Source organism: Bubalus kerabau, chromosome 1 (genome assembly GCF_029407905.1).
Source record: "Bubalus kerabau isolate K-KA32 ecotype Philippines breed swamp buffalo chromosome 1, PCC_UOA_SB_1v2, whole genome shotgun sequence".
NCBI classification, from domain to species: domain Eukaryota; kingdom Metazoa; phylum Chordata; class Mammalia; order Artiodactyla; family Bovidae; genus Bubalus; species Bubalus kerabau.
Genome location: NC_073624.1, coordinates 175,123,913 through 175,139,645, shown reverse-complemented (window position 1 = coordinate 175,139,645; position 15,733 = coordinate 175,123,913). Strand labels below are relative to the sequence as shown.

The 15,733-nt window shown below is 51.6% G+C and overlaps 2 protein-coding genes across 2 annotated transcripts; both read right to left on the bottom strand.

The window, feature by feature from the left end:
- Positions 1–5,030: 5,030 nt before the first annotated feature.
- On the bottom strand, positions 5,031–9,400 carry CCDC194 (coiled-coil domain containing 194). The gene is made up of 4 exons (XM_055566493.1): positions 8,496–9,400; positions 6,892–6,988; positions 6,371–6,503; positions 5,031–5,912 (listed from the first exon to the last, which is right to left on the bottom strand). The coding sequence occupies exons 1-4, from the start codon at positions 8,823–8,825 to the stop codon at positions 5,762–5,764; spliced, it is 711 nt and encodes a 236-aa protein (XP_055422468.1). The 5' UTR covers positions 8,826–9,400; the 3' UTR covers positions 5,031–5,761.
- A 2,318-nt stretch (positions 9,401–11,718) lies between these two features.
- LOC129641918 (bone marrow stromal antigen 2-like) lies at positions 11,719–15,438 on the bottom strand. Its single transcript, XM_055566492.1, has 5 exons — positions 15,036–15,438; positions 14,044–14,098; positions 13,731–13,791; positions 13,329–13,447; positions 11,719–12,943 (listed from the first exon to the last, which is right to left on the bottom strand). The coding sequence occupies exons 1-4, from the start codon at positions 15,348–15,350 to the stop codon at positions 13,348–13,350; spliced, it is 531 nt and encodes a 176-aa protein (XP_055422467.1). The 5' UTR covers positions 15,351–15,438; the 3' UTR covers positions 11,719–12,943; positions 13,329–13,347.
- Between the last annotated feature and the right edge of the window lie 295 nt (positions 15,439–15,733).

Sequence of the window (15,733 nt, the reverse complement as noted above, 5' to 3'; positions counted from 1 at the left end):
TGGGTAGCCTCTGATGTTGGGCTGAGGAACTGAGACGCAATGGTGGGCACTGCTCCAGGTGCTGTTGCCCTGGTCCTGTGGGATCACCGGGGGCAAGGGGGCATGACAGGGGGAGAGCCTGAGCGACAAGGGTCCAGTTGAGAGCTCAGGCATGGCGACGGTGCCCGGAGATGTTACAGTCTTGGTGTGAACTTAAGATCCTGGCTATTCTTCATCTTATGTGGAAGATGCTGCACATAAGTATGTATGAATACGATATCTGTCGTCAAGAGAAAAAGATAAGCAACCATAAACTCCCAGAAAACTGAAAAGCCACTCTAAAACTGACAGTACCGATGTGCTACAATTTTCAGCAATCGTCACAGTCTAAGAACAAAAGTTTGAAATCTACACACAAATGTCTTTTGGGTCAAGCTCAAAAATAACACTCTTTCTGGCAGTTTGGTCTCACAATCTAGATTTGTAATGTTTCTTTTTCAGTAAGTATTTTTTTTCCTACAATAACTTTTTTTTTTAAGTTGGATTTTTTTTTTTTTAATGGAAATGGTAATGATGAAACTTCTTTTTGCTCAACATTATGACTTTTGAGACTGAGGATTCCTTTGACCACTGTTTAGGTTTTCAGTACATATATTTTACTATCATAATAATTATCAAGGGGAACTTAGAATGTTTCTAAATTTTTTTGTTTCAATGAACTGAATAAGATTTGAAGTCAAATCTCCACAAGTGAAATTGCTGGGTGCTGAAGCAATAACATCTTATATTTTGACAGCTGTTATCAATTTGTCCTCCAAAAAGGTTGTTTCCATTGACACCCTGGCCAGGAGTGTCTAAAATTTCTAAAAACAGACTCTTTTGAACACTTTCTGCCTGCATTCCTGACCAGAAAATTCCAGAGGGGGGAGGTGAGTAACTGGTCCTTAAATTCACATGAGGTCAAATACATCAAATGATGGGAGAATTTGGGTTTTTCCTGAAAACTATTTGTCATAGTCACAGGAAATTTTGTGTACGAATCTCTCTGAATTCCCTTGAGGGGTCATCATAAAACCCAACACCAATTAAATTTTTTTTTTTCTAAATCAAAAACAATCCATTTGGTTTCATTTGATTGTTTGGTCAGAGATGGGAAAACTGTCATGAGGAAGTCAATTCCGAGTCACTCTGAAGACTGAACACTGACGTTCTCAAGGAGACACGAGGTTTTTTAAAAACTCTCATGGAGCTTCAGGAACGTTCAGGAGGAAGTGAAGAAGAATTTCAGCAAAGTTCAGAAAACCCTCCACATTTTTGCCAACGTCTTCGGGTTTTGTTTAACTGCAAAGGAAATGAAGTTTGCGACTTTGGGCGTTGACAGAGGAGGCAAAGAGAGCCCTTTGGAGGGGAAGAGCCTGTCCTCTTTGGGCCTTCTGGTTGAACAACTGGGACTGTTGTTACAAGATCAAGTTGCTGCTGTCCCCAGTGCCCTCCACCCAGGTTTTCCCTTTTCATCCTCGCCCCCAGCCCTCACCCCGCCCCACTGACTCCTGTTGCTGCAGCCAGAGAGGGACTCCAGGGTCACCATTAACAGGGAGGCCAGGACAGGGACCTGAGAGATGGGACAAGGTGGAGACACAGAGAAAAGATTCAGAGACAGAGAGACGGAGACTTTGAGTGGTAATTAGACAGGTGGAGACAGGGAAACAGAACAGAGCAGGGGCAGGCGGGGGGCACCGGCCCTGTGAAGTGGGAGGGATATGAGGTCTGGGAGGCAGGGCAGCTGGGGGATTCTTAGTCCTGGTCTGGGATTGGAATCTGTTCTCTCCCAGCTGCCCCCAGTCCTCATCCACTCCCTGTCCTTTGGCCTCCCCAGGGGATCCACAGCTTCCAGCCTCCCACCTCCCTCTTTTCTCCCAGCTCTGACACCAGATCTGATGGTTCCCTTTCTGCTCACACACATCCCATGGCTCCCTGTTTCCCTGGAGCTGATTTTCAGTGATCTGACAGTTATGACCAAGGTGAAGTTAGCAGAATAAGTGAATAATAATGATAATATTTTAGGTTTCGGATACAGCGCTGAGTCCAACCCTTTGTATAGATCAGCCCTGGACCCCACAGCTGCACAGTGAAGGGTCTTAAATCCCTGGGGCCGCAGACAAGGCGAGGCCAGTGTCAAGACCTAGCTGACTCCAGAAGGAGAAGCTGTTTCCTGCTCATTTCTGGATTTACGCCAGAGTTGGAGGGGGGGTGGGCAGGGGGCAGAGGCGGAGGGTGGGGTGAGGGGGAGCGTGTCTCAGACCCATCCTTCCAGCCTCACAAGGTCTGGGCCCTCAGCCAGCAACTAGGTCTGAAGACTGGGGCGACCCCTGGTGGTCGGTACCGGAACAAAACTGTTAAGACGCATTCCTCTCCTCAACCTCACCTCCTCCTTTGGCGCTAGAGATGGGGTCCAATTCTCCTTCTAGGTGGATCCTTTCCCAGTAAAGGCCCTTAAAGCCACCTCCAAGGTGGGTGGGAGTGGGAGATTATGAGCAGAACTGCCTGAGGTGGGGATCAGAGTTTCAAGGGCTTCTAACACCAGCCTCTTAGATTTTTCAAGATGAATTTTAATTATTTTTAAATCCACACATGCATATGAGTTTTAAAATGCAAACTTTACAAAAAGAAGGGGACAACAGAGGATGAGACGGTTGGATGGCATCACCGACTCGATGGACTTGAGTTTGAGCAAGCTCCGGGATTGGTGATGGACAGGGAAGCCTGGTGTGCTGCAGCCCATAGGGTCACAGAGAGTCAGACACGACTGAGCGACTGAACTGAACTAATACAAAGGAACATGAGGCTTCCTCCCCGCACTGATCCCTAGATCCCTGATTCCTTTTCCAGGGGCCACTGCTGTATCTAGGGTTTCCTTCAGTTCCGATTTTTCAAAGATGTACACAGACTATAACGCTTCTGCTTGTTACATCACTGTGTCTCAACGAAGGTCAGTTTTGGCCTTTTTAACAGTTGCACAGTGGGAATTCCCTGGAGGTCCAGTGATTAGAGCTCTGTGCTTTCCCTGCTGAGGGCTCGGGTTCAATTCCTGATGGGGGAACTAAGATCTGTAAGTAGGGCAACTTGCTGCTAAGTCGTTTCAGTCGTGTCCGACTCTGTGCGACCCCACGGACTGCAGCCTACCAGGTTCCTCCGTCCATGGGATTTTCCAGGCAAGAGTACTGGAGTGGGCTGCCACTGCCCAAAACAAAGCAATCCCCATCCCCCGCTGCCCCAGTCCATACAAACCAGTTGAACAGCATTCCGTGGTGTGGATGTATGCACACTCATTTAAACAGACTCCAGTTGGTGGACACTGAGGTTGTTTCCAATTTTTTGCAATTACCAAGAATGTGGTAATAATGTCTTCATTTCTCCTCTCCTCCACCCTTACTTTAAAAAAGTAAACTGTTTATTTGGAATTTTTTTTTTGAATGTTTTAAATTTACAGAAAATTTGCAGAGATAATACCGTCTCTGAATAGCCCTCACACAGCTTCTTCTATCATTACCATCTTATATACCATAGTTCATTCGTCAAAATTAAGAAATTAATCTTAGTATATTACAATGAACTGAACTCTAGACTTTATTTGATTTCTTCACTAAGTGTTTTTCTATTCCAATATCCAAACCCAGGATTCTCCACTGCATGCAGTCCATTATTTTGCATGCGTTTAAATATAGTTGTTGGGAATTTCCTGGCAGTCCAGTGGTTTGGACTCCAAACTTTTACTTCTGAGGGCCTGGGTTCAATCCCTGGTCAGGGAAATAGGATTCTTCAGGCTGTGTGGCCAAAAAAAGTGAAAAGTGAATAAAGTACTCTGTTGGGTTCTTAGTATCCAAGACTATAATTAAAAAATGACTGTAGATTAAATTTTTCTTAATAAAAAATATGGCTGCAGGGAAACTGCTTGAAGAAGAACTGAAGGGTCAAACACTCTTTTAATTTTGAGAGATTCTAGAAAATGGCCCTCCCAAGTAGTCGAACCAACAAGCTGTTTCACCAGTACTGTGTATATTCACAAACTTTTGCTTTTGTTTTTATCCTTGCCAAACCAGTGGGCAGAAAGTGGTACCGTGTCATCGTTTCAGTTGGCATTTCTTCTCTAGCAGTGAGACTGGGCACCTTTTTCTGCATGCTTCTATGAACTGGTTGCCCATATTCTTTGCTTATTTTCTATAGAGTTATTTTTAAAATTTTATTTATTTGGCTGCGCCAGGTCTCAGTTGCAGCATGCAGGATCTTCACTGTGGCACAGGAACTCTTAGTTGATGTTTGTGGGATCTAGTTCCCCAGCCAGGGTCAAATCCAGGCTCCCCCCATTGGGAGCCCCGAGTCTTAGCCATTGGATCACCAGGGAAGTCCCTCTACTGAATTATTTTTTGAAAATTTAATTTAGAAGAGATTCTTACATAATAAGCAAAGTAGTTTATTCCTGGATATGAAAAACTATGTCAATGGATCTTTCTTTTCTTCCAAACGATTTTCTACCTCGTTGTTTTGGATATAGGAAAGCTTCCGTTAATTCTCTTGGGTTTTCTATATATAGTCATACCACCAGAAGATAATATTAAGTTGAATTGTTTTTGAGGCATTCCTGCCAAAAATGTCAACCTCAAATTAATCATGAGGAAACCACAAAAACCCAAACTCAGACACCACAGAATGACTGGCCTGGGGCTTTAAAAAAAATGCCAACCAATGTCATGAAAGGCAAAGACAGATTGAGAAATGTTCCAGATTAATACGATGTGTAAACCAGGATAATCTTTTGTTACAGAGGACATTATCAAAATAGTTGGCAAAATCTGATTACAGTCTGGAGATTAGAACCTAAGTGTTCACTGACAGATGAATAGAAAAAGAAGATGTAATATATATATATATATATATATATATACACACACACACACACAATTTATATATACACACAATGGAATATTAATTATAATAGTCTCATAAAAAAGAAATCTTGCCATTTGCAACAACATGGATGGATCTAGAGCGTGTTATGTTAACTGCAGTAAGTCAGATAAAGACAAATACTGTATAATCTCACATGAAATTGTTGCTATTTTGATGACCTTTTCAGAATGCTTTTCATTTGATCCGTTAGCATGGCAAATTTTATTAACAGACTTCCTTCCCAATACTGATTTATCTTTGCATCTCAGGCCTATGTTCCTTTGCTATGGTGTATCTTTCAAATGATTACTTGGTTCTCTTCTAAAACTTCATTTGGGAGCTTTGTACCCTCACAGGGAGAGGGGTCTGGAGTTTTCCTATCGTGCCATTTTTGCTAGGTTTTGGTGTCAAGGATATGCTGGCTCTCACCATTCCAATCACTCATTTTACAGACAAGGTAAACTGAGGACCAGAGAGGAGAAGCGACCCCTTCAGGTCACTTCCAGATCAGGGCTGGACCCTAAGTCCTCATGTCCGAGGGACGAGGGCAACACTGGCCTTATCCTTAGAGGGGACTTAAGTCCCGGCTCTGCACTATCTCACCTTGAGACCCAATGGACCTCAGTATTCTCGTCTGTAGATAGGCACTAGATGGTCAGAGAGACAAGGTCGTGTCTTCTTTCAGCAGTTTCAGGGTTGCTTCTGGGTCAAAAGCTGAGCGTGGATGGGTGTCGACTGAGCATCTCATCCAGCTTGGGCACCTCTCTGAGTGTCCCTGCAGGGCTCCCAGGGTCTGTCCTCCTGGTCTCGAGCCCCCATCCAGCTGAGGACCGACTCACCCTCGTGCGCGCCGCGTAGGTCGCCTGCAGCCCCCGGAAATTCCTGGGCGAGAGCGCGAGCGGGGGCTGGGCCGGGGTCGGGACCCGGCGCGGGTCCGGGGGTGTGAAACTCTGCGCTGGGGGCTCGTCTGGGCTTCCAGGGCTTTACTGCCGGGAGCGGGGGAGAGGGGCCGTCGGCACCAGGACACCTATCCCCAGAGACCCTCCGGCATTCATCTATTCTTCCTGGTATTCCAATCCCCAAAGATTCCAGGCTTCAGGATCCCCCATCCCTTCTCCCCTGGTCTTTTCCAGGACCGGTCCTCCGGGACTCCTAGTTTTTTCCACGGAAGCTCCGCCTCCAGGCCCCCGATCCCTCCCTTGATACTTTTCATTGCAACGTTCACCTTCACTCCCCGCTCCCCTCGGAGCCCCCATATACGCCCGACCCCAGGGACCCATGCCTCAAGAGTGCCAACCCCAATGCGGGCATTCTCGCCCCATGGAGCCCGCCGCTAGGTTCTCACACGGAGACCTTCATCTAGAGCCTCTCCCAAGGCCCCGCCCACACGACCAGCCCCGCCCCTCCCCGAGCTCTGGACCCTTCCCTCCCACCCTTCACTTACATGTGATCGCGCAGCGCCGCCTCCCGGGCTGCGCAGGCTTCGCCCTCCGCCTCGGCCGTACGTGCGCGCCGCTGCGCCTCGTCCAGTTGCTGCGCAGATTTAGCGGCCGCGGCCTCCCAGCGCGCCAGGGCTTCTGCGGACGCAAGGCGCGAGATCAGGATGGAGCCCGGGCTCCTACTCCGCACACATTAACTCCGAGTTTATAGTCTGCATACTGTCTATGTGGTTTGTTGTATTGGAATTAAATTTGTGTGCTGTTTGCATGACCTTTACGTGTTATTTGCATAGCTTTTCAGAGGTTTACATGTCTTTGGGGAGTCTCTACACGGCGTGTGCATATTTTGTTGCGTTTGCATTGTTCTGTGACATTTGCCTGACCTTTGCATATTATGTGCATTTCTTTCACAAGTTTTCACGTTGCTTTGCTTTACGTTTACACCCGTCTGTGTCTTTTGCCTAGCTAGGAACCGTCTAGGCTCCTCCCACCTCTAGCATGCCAACCCCTTTGCATCCCAACACACCTGTGAGCGCCCCGTTCTCAGCCCCCATCTGGGTCCCCTGTGCCTTGGCTTCTTCCATCTCAGTCTTCAGTGTCATCAGTTGGGTCTGAAGCCGACTCTGTGGAGTGGAGTAGAAATGACGGGGGAAGGGAGAGAAAGTGAATGGGCTCTGCCCTTTCTAGGGGAGACGAGAACACCCTGTTGTTCCTTGAGCTTTATTTGGAATGAGAACACCCTGGTGTTCCTTGAGCTTTATTTGGAATGTCGTTTGGAGTCTTGTAGTTGTAAAACACAGAAGTGGCCTCTGAAGTCTGGGGTGAAAGGTGCCTGCCTGCAAGGAGATCTTTGCCCAGGTCCACTGACCCCTGGGGCATCCCAGGTGGCTCAATGATAAAAGAATCTGCCTGCAGTGTAGGAGACTCAGAACACGCAAGTTCGATCCCTGGGTGGGGAAGATCCCCTGGAGGAGGAAATGGCAAGCCACTCCAGTGTTCTTGCCTGAAAAATCCGTAGAGGAGCCTGGTGGGCTACAGTCCATGGGGTCGCAAAGAGTCGGACATGACTGAGGGACTGAGCACACTGACCCCGCTCCAGGCCAACTGGATATAGAAAGGTTTAGTTCTGCACACCAGCTCGGGTTCCAATCCTAGCTATAGCTAGATTCCTGGGACTGGGGTTTCAGACCAGCACAAGCCAATATGATGGTTGATGATTGAGTTTCTAGGGTATCGGTCACCTCTGTAGGACATTCTGCAAAGCAATTGGCTTGGTCTCCTCTGAGACTCTTTCATGGGGGCTGGGGGAGAACCATAATTTGAATCCAGGGCAGGCTGCTCTTAATTTCAGCTGCCCCAGGCCCTTCCCTTAGGCAGGCTGGAAAGGCATAGGGATTAATTTTCAAAAGGCATGAATTTTCCAGAATTCGTATGCTGCCCAACCTCTGCTGGGCCCAGTACACAGGGGTACACAGTAGTTACTCAGTAAATGTGAGTGGTTGGGACTTTGAGGATGGTTCTTCTGCGAGGCCCAAGGTTGAGAAAGAGTTAAGAAAGGGTTAAGAAAGAGTTCGAAGGGGGTAGCAAGAGGAGAAGGGAGGACCTGGCTGGTACCTCCTCCGAGAGGCCAACTTTAGCTTCCTAATTACAGGTGACACGAATGTCCCTCTCTCAAAATAGGGCTGCTGGACACTGACTGGGGGGTGGTTGTTGAGTGGGTACTTAGGGGGAGGGTTAGCACAGGGCCTCCCCAGCGGGGCTCAGGGGTCTGGGGTAGCCTCAACCAGTGATAGGACAAATAGCAGAGGACAGTGGAGCCTTCTTTTTATTTTTTTAAAGTTCATTTGTGTCATATTTTTTTTTAATTGGACTATCATTGCCTTACAACGTTGTTAGTTTCTGGTGTACAACAAAGTGAATGAGCTGTGTTAGTGGAACCTTCTTGGTCAGAAGGTAGACACAAGGGGGAATTGGCCCTGTAGGAGTTGGAAGGAATGGTGCTGTTCTCATTTTCTTCCCTCAGTTGAAGAACGGGGGAAACCAAGGCACCGAGGGGGAAGGTTGGGTGTGTGTGCGCACCCTCTCCCCCTCATTTTTGGGGTTCCCCAGCCCTCCAGCCTGCCCACCTACCTGGCGGCCCTCACAGGCCCTTAGGGCCTCCTCCAGCTCCCGGCGGACACGCTCGGCCTGCTTCAGCCGCTTCGTCAGGGCCTCCTCGAGCCGGGCAGCCTCTGCCAGTCGGCGCCGAAGTTCCTCGACTTCGGGTCCGGGGTCTCCAGGCGGCGCCGTGGTGTTGGCGGCCGGCTCTGGGCAGCGGGGCCTCCGGGAGGCCGAGGAGGCCAGATTCCAGGCCAGAAGGGCTGCTCCGGCAGCAACCGCTGCCAGGAAGACTGCGGCCCCGCACAGGGCGAACACCCGCCAGGCGCGCCCCGGCTCGGGCTCCGGCCCGGGCTCGGCCATGCCGCTGTCCACAGCTCTGGCCCCAGACGGCCACGAGCATTTAATTGGTACCTTGGGGAGCCAGGGACACCCACGGTTCCGCCCCTCCTGGCGGTGGTTTCGAGTTTATTGGGAGGGGCTGGACCCACGCCAAGGGCCAGCCCAAGCTACCGGAGCCGAGGACAAGGCTGGGGATCCCGGGTTCCAGTCTTGTTTCTGCATCCCATGTGACCCTCTAAGCCTCAGTTTCCTCCTCTGTAAACTGGGGATGACAGTAACTCCTGCCCTGTAGGGCTCTGTAGGAATCACCTGAGCATATCTGCGCAAAGCCCCCCTTTGCACCAGGGGCCCTTGGCAAGGATCTGGGGGTATACTGTACCCCATTCTGTTCATGGAGAGACCAAGCCTAGAAGATAGGAGGCTGTTCGAAACAACTGAGGTCGGCCTGGCTCGGGCGGCCGCACTTTTTTGTGACTGGATGTGCGGGCCAGAGTGCAGACCCAAGGGTAGATGCGTCCCATCTCCCTGCCCGTTCTCCACTAAGCCACCAGGGGGCGACCTTACAACGTGCATCAGAGCCAGGCGCGTCTACACCGTTGCCCTGACTTGCCGGAGTCAAATCCTCCTCTTCCCTCTCTACCCTCTTTCATTTCCATTTCCCCTTCCTCCACCCTACTCCCCGCTTTTCCTCCTCCGCCATCCTTCCCCACTCCCCATCCTCCCCCTCTCCTTTCTCCTTCCCCGGCGAGGCCCCCAGCAGGTCTTCAGTGTCATCCCCGCCCCCTCTAGCCCTGCTGGGTGCTCTTCCGGCCAGCGCATTCCTATCCCGGGGTTGCCGGCCGGACTTTCCTCCCTCTTTGCTCAGCTAACTTTCTTACCAGTTACCTCCCTGTCCACCTGTGTCTCTTCTTCTCCCTTCCCCACTAACTCTGACCCCTTTTGATCTCTCAGCTCTGCTATCATTTTATTGTGTTTGATTCCTGACTGCCTCTCCCATCAGACTGGGGTGTGTATGTGTATGTGTGTGTCTGACTCTGCAACCCCCATGGACTGTAGCCCACCAGGCTCCTCTGTCCATGGGATTCGCCAGGCAAGAATCCTGGAGTGGGTTGCCACTCCTCCAGGGAATCTTCCCAACCCAGGGATCAAACCCGCATCTCATGTATGGCAGGTGGATTCTCAACCGCTGAGCCACTGGGGCATCAGACTGGGTGAGTCCCGAAAAAGTAAAGCCTTCACCTGCCTTGTTCCCACTGCCACCGCGTGGGCTTGGCACACAGTAGCTGTGCAGTAAATGTCAGCTGAGTGAACACTAAGAACAAGAATCCGTGTTCCTCCTGACAGCCCTCCCCCTCCGCGGCGCCCCCACCCATTCCACAGGAAGAAAACAGAGCCCAGATAGGCCAAGTCTCAGGCCAGGGACACAGAGCAGCTACAAGTCGCTCCCACATTCCTGCTGTAGCTGGAACCCCTCCCCATCCCCCAGGCCCTGCAGCACCCCTCAGGCCTGGTTTCCAACTCCTGGCTGGGTCACAGTCAGCCAGGGAATAGGGACATTTTCAGGAAGGAGAGAAGTTTATGCCCCGGCCACTGGGTAGGAGTTTAGGGGAAGAAATTGAGCAGGTCAAACCCATGACATCAGGCAAAACTGCTGAGAATCTGTGAAATAGTACACATAGAGGAGGGGGAGGGGCAGTGCTGTTTTGGGACTTTCCAGTAGCCCAAGCTGAGAGCGGGGGTGGCGGATGTTGGGTGGAAGTGCCAAAAGACTGAAGTCATGTTTTAAGGGCTTCCTGGCAATCAAGAGAACCTGCTAGAAGCAGAGGGCCCTGATGCTGCGAAAGATTGAGGGCAGGAGGAGAAGGGGGTCACAGAGGATGAGATGGTGGGATGGCATCACCGACTCAACGGACATGAGTTTGAGCAAACTCCGAGAGATGGTGAAGGACCAGGAAGTCTGGCGTGCTGCAGTCCATGGGGTTGCAAAGAGTCGGACACGACTGAACGACTGAACACCACTGCCTGAGCGGCTGAGAAACCCTGAGCAAGTCCAGTTACTTCTCTGGACATCAGTTACCTCATCTGTTAGATGGGGCTGCTGATGGGGGGTAAAATGCCTCAGTCATTGGCAAGGGACTCCACGGGAGCGTCTACTGAGCCCTCCTGTGAGCTGGGGGCACAGAAGTGATGGAGACCCGAGCCTCACCTTCTAGAGCTGAGATTCTCACTGGAATTGAGTCTGTGCCCCAGGGGAGATTTGGTCATGTCTAGAGGCCTTCTGCTGTTGTCACAACAACAACAGAAGGTGCGATGGGCATCTGGTAGCAAAGGATGGTACTCAGCATCCCACAGTGCACGGGGCAGCCCCACCACAGAGAACGGTCCAGCCCAGATGGTGAGAGTTCAGAGGCCGAGAAACCCTGCTCTAGAACTTCAGGGTGAGGAGCAGGAGCTCCGAGCAGAAGGCAGAGACTGGCCGAGGCTGTGAGGCAGGAAGGAACTTGACGAATCAATATATAGAGAAATGGTTGGGGTGGGTGGAACAGGAGGAAGTTAGGGGATGGGGGTGTTGTCAGGGGGGTCTGTGGCAGGGATGGGGTTTGGGGACACTGGGAAGACAGTAGGAGCCGTGGAAGGGGAGTCTAAGACCATCTGGGTTGGGGCCCATGGGACCAGAGGGCAGTGCAGAATCCTGGGCGAACACAAGCGGCCTGCCCCTAGTGCAACACACAAAAAGTTGCCTGGACAATAGTTGGCATTCCAGGAAAACTTGGAGGAAGGAAGATAACAGGGGAGGAAGGAAATCGGGGCCATGGGAGGGTCAAGGAAGTGGGTTAAATGGTCTATCAGACAGAGCCCCTCAACTTTGAGCCCCTCCCAAGTTGGTTTTTTTTTTCTTTCTTTCTTTCTTTCTCTTTTGGTAGTGCCATGTGGCTTGCAGGATCTCAGTTCTCCAATCAGGGATTGAATCTGGGCCATGGCAGTGAAATCCTGGAATCCTAACTACTAAGCTACCAGGGAACTCCCCATACCTAACCTTCAATTTTGAGATGCAGAGAGGCTCTCTGGGGGAGGGGTTCCCAGAGCTGGGTACTGCAGGATGAATAAGACTTTGGGGACGGAGGTGGTGGGGCAATGTGACACAGGTCTGTCCCATGTCTGCACATCGAGGTTTAAGTCCCAGCCCTGCACTTTCTACTGGAAGGGACTGGGAATCAGGACAAAGTGCTCCTCATCACAGCCACAGTTTCCTGATGGAACCACTGGATCAGAAGATCCAGCCAGGAGATGAGAGCAGAAACCTGCAGGCAGGGAGCATTGATGAGGGTGTAGGTCCCTGGTAGCTCAGTTGGTAAAGAATCTGCGTGCAATGCAGGAGACCCTGGTTCAATTCCTGGGTCGGGAAGATCCCCTGGAGAAGAGATAGGCTACCCACTCCAGTATTCTTGGGCTTCCCTTGTGGCTCAGGTGGTAAAGAATCTGCCCGCAATGCGGGAGACCTGCTTTGGAAGCCTGGGTTTGGAAGATCTGGAGAAGGGAAACACTACCCACTCCAGTATTCTGGCCTGGAGAATTCCATGGACTATAGGGGTCACAAAGAGTTGGACATGACTGAGCGACTTTCTCTCTCACTTTCAGAGGAGAAGAGGGCTGGGGCAGGGGCAGTGGGGTGATGCCTGCCAGCACCCCAGAAATCCCAAGGAACATTCTAGAGCACAGAGGCTGAGTTTGGATGTCAATGGGTGTCCACCCTTGCTCACAGGGCAGGTCCCAGGTGCTTGGGGGTGACACGATAACACTCCAAAAACTTGAGAGTACAATTTTTCCCCCCAAAGGGGTGTTTACTTTTTGGAGCCAAATGACGCCAGAAGAAAGTGACTTTCTAGAAACCGTGTCAGCAAGAAGCAGGTCCCCCACGCCTCACCCCTGAGCCCTCCCCAACTCTAGGGCAGACTGGGGCAACCCCTTACTTCTCGACAAAAGACATCCCTCCAGAGCCGGCCCATTTGGACCCCTTAGGTTACCCCATCCCCCCACCCCCCACAACCGTGTTGCCATGTGGTCCCCTCAGAACTGGCCGAGTCAGGAAGCCTCACACAGGGAAGCAGAGAGGGAGCCAGACCAGTCCAGGTTATGGCCTAAAAAACATCAAAATAGGGACTCAGGTACTTCCCTGGCTGGTAAAGCCTTTGCACTTCCAGTGCTGGGGTTGCCCGTTCGATCCCTGGTCTGGGAATTAAGATCCCACATGTCATGCAGAGCGACCAAAAACCAAAAATTAAAATAAATTTAAAAACATTTTTAAAAGAAACAAAAAAACAAAATACGGGCTCAGAGGCGGACAGAACACAGGCCCCGCCCCCCCACAGGACCTCCCTACTCACTGAGTGCTCCCTCGCTCTCCAAGATCCTTCTCCGTGTCCAGCCCTCCGCCCCACAGACAGGCCACCTCCCCAGACCCTGACCCAGACCAGCTCCCGGCCCCTCCGAGCTTTCTTCTCCCAGGAGCTGCTCAACCCTTACCGGCCGGCTTTCTGGGATCTCATGTCAGCAGAGCGTTGAGGACCAAGACCGCGATCACAACGAATAGGAAGCTCGAGCAGCTGGACGCGTTGTTTTTGGAGCAGGTCTCACTCTGTCTTCTGGAGTAGAGATCAGGGCCACTCAGGCAGCTGCCGGGCCGCTCGGGCCGCTCAAAGCTTCTCCCCTAAGAACCTGCACTCCTTCCCGACAAATCGCTGGGGAGGCGAGTGAGCAGCGCCCCCCGCCCCCAATGGCTGTGTGACAGATGGGACGAGGCTGGGACTTAAACTTGGTCGCCTGAGCATCGAGGTTTTTGGCCCCGAGCCCAGGGGGTCGGGAGTTGGGTGAAAGGGGCGTGCCCCGGCGGGGGTGGGGGGGTGGGGGGAGGGGGTCCTCTCAGACCTTAGTCGCTCCACCTCGGCCAACGCGTCCTTCAGATTTTGGTTCAATATCTTCAACTTTCCTGGTTGAGGGGTGGGGTACAGAATTAGGGGCAGGTCGACACGGTGACCACACCCACTCACCTGACCCCCACCCAGGACATGACTCTTCAGGCCCTCATCGAGCCCCTGCTGGGAAATCTGGAGCTCCCCCTTCCCCAACTCCACCCCTCCCTGTCTCTGGACCCCAGCCCTGGGACCCTCCCTCCCTACTTCTTTTCAACACCTGATCCCCACCGCCCCCCACCGTGGAACCCTGGCTGTGTTTTTCTCACCCTGAAACTCTGCCACCTGGGCCTGCTCCTTCTTCAGAGACTCCCTCAGGGTCACCTGGGTCAGAGGGGAGGGTCAGAACATGGACTCCTGTCCCTGGGCACTGGACCCCTCCCTAGGCCCTCGGATCAGAGGAGCTCAAATCCACACCCCCTTCATTTCCCCGCCAACCCTCTCCCTGCACCTCAGTCTCCCACCGTGAAGAAAGGGCACAACCTCCCACCCTCCTCCGGCCACCCATAAGAGCATGATCCTCAAAGTGTGAGTTTTGAGGCCCCCCGCCCCCGCAAGAGAATTTGGAGGTTTCCTATGCCCTAGAAGAAGTTTCCAGATCCACTGGGGTATTGCACACAAAAATTTTTTTTAATATTCATTTGAAAAAAATTTTTATTTGGTTGGGCTGAGTATTAGTTGCAACATGCTAGATCTTTAATTGCTGCAAGGGATCTAGTTCCATGACCAGGGATCAAACCCATGTCCCCTGCATTGGGGGTACAAAGTCTTAGTCACTGGATCACCAGGGAAGTCGCTAAAGAACATTAAGAGGTCCTCCTAAAACCAGAAAATGGGGCAGGGTGCAGGTAGGGGAAGATTTCAGAGCCCAACTTAGATGTCCCTGAGAGTTTCAAGGTCCTCCATGTTAGAACAGAAGTGAAAATTTCAAAGGCTCTCAGGATGCAGTGGAAGGAGCTGGGGAGATCCTCTTCCCAGTCCCTAAAGAAGATTTCTGCTCCCCAAGATTGGCCCAAGGGGAGTTTCTAGGTCCCCCCATCCAAGCGCCAGAGTTTAGAGAGCCTTCATACCCTACAGGGATACTGACACCCATAATGGGACTTTTAAGGCTCCCCACACCAGCAACTCAGGGAGAGTCAGAGGTCCCCAAAGCCTGGTGGAGACATCCAGGGGGCAGTCTCAAAGTCCCTCTGGATCTCCACAAAGACCCTGGGAGAGCCTCTCAAGGACCTGGGCCTGTCTAGGGGATGCAGTGGCTTACCATAGTATGGTTGCAGGTGGCAGCTTCGGCTTCCTTCTTATGTGAGAATTCCTGGGTCTGGTTTAGCTGGCGCTGCACATGTTGGTTGACCTCCTGACACTCCTTCTGAGCTTGGAGGCCATCCACGCAGGCCTTGCTGTTGGCCATGACAGTGAAGTAGATCATGGGCACAAGCAGCCCCACCACCACCAGGAGCAGCAGGACCCCCACCCACAGCGGCAGCTTGCGGCCACACAGCGGTTTGTCTTTGTCTATGGGCATCACGAACTCATTCATGTCCTCCTCAGTGTCCGTGGACACTGGTCTGTAGTGCATAGAAGTAGTAGCATCCTGAACTGCTGGAACCCTATGGGCTAGGACTGCCCCCTGATTAGCATAATAGCGGTGCCGACCAATGACAAGCTCCAGGAAGATCCTCTGACTTAGCGACACTCGAAAACAGCCTGTGCAGGCAGGGGGCAGGCAGGCTTGCAGTTTAGGTTTCAGTTTCCTTTTTCCTTTCCCCGTGGAAAAACGTTGGGTTGGTTTTGCCAAATTCTGGCCTTGGAGCTTTCTGGGTTGGATGGTGGCCAGTGAGATCCTGTGAGAGGGGAGTGGGGCTCGCGGGGAGACCCCATGACAAGTCCTAGCCCTTCTCCTACATGTTTCTGAGGGTGACCATTGCAGTTACTGAGCAGCCGGTGCACTCCAGCTCTGTG

Excerpts from the sequence above, each read along its gene's own strand:
- CCDC194 (XM_055566493.1), bottom strand. The coding sequence starts at position 8,825 with ATGGCCGAGCCCGGGCCGGAGCCCGAGCCGGGGCGCGCCTGGCGGGTG. Across the intron at positions 6,989-8,495 it reads GGGCCTGTGAGGGCCGCCAG|AGTCGGCTTCAGACCCAACT; the intron begins GTAGGTGGGCAG and ends TCCACTCCACAG. Across the intron at positions 6,504-6,891 it reads TGAGAACGGGGCGCTCACAG|AAGCCCTGGCGCGCTGGGAG; the intron begins GTGTGTTGGGAT and ends TTGCGTCCGCAG.
- LOC129641918 (XM_055566492.1), bottom strand. The coding sequence starts at position 15,350 with ATGCACTACAGACCAGTGTCCACGGACACTGAGGAGGACATGAATGAG. Across the intron at positions 14,099-15,035 it reads CCACCTGCAACCATACTATG|GTGACCCTGAGGGAGTCTCT; the intron begins GTAAGCCACTGC and ends CCTCTGACCCAG. Across the intron at positions 13,792-14,043 it reads CCAGGTGGCAGAGTTTCAGG|GAAAGTTGAAGATATTGAAC; the intron begins GTGAGAAAAACA and ends CCCCTCAACCAG.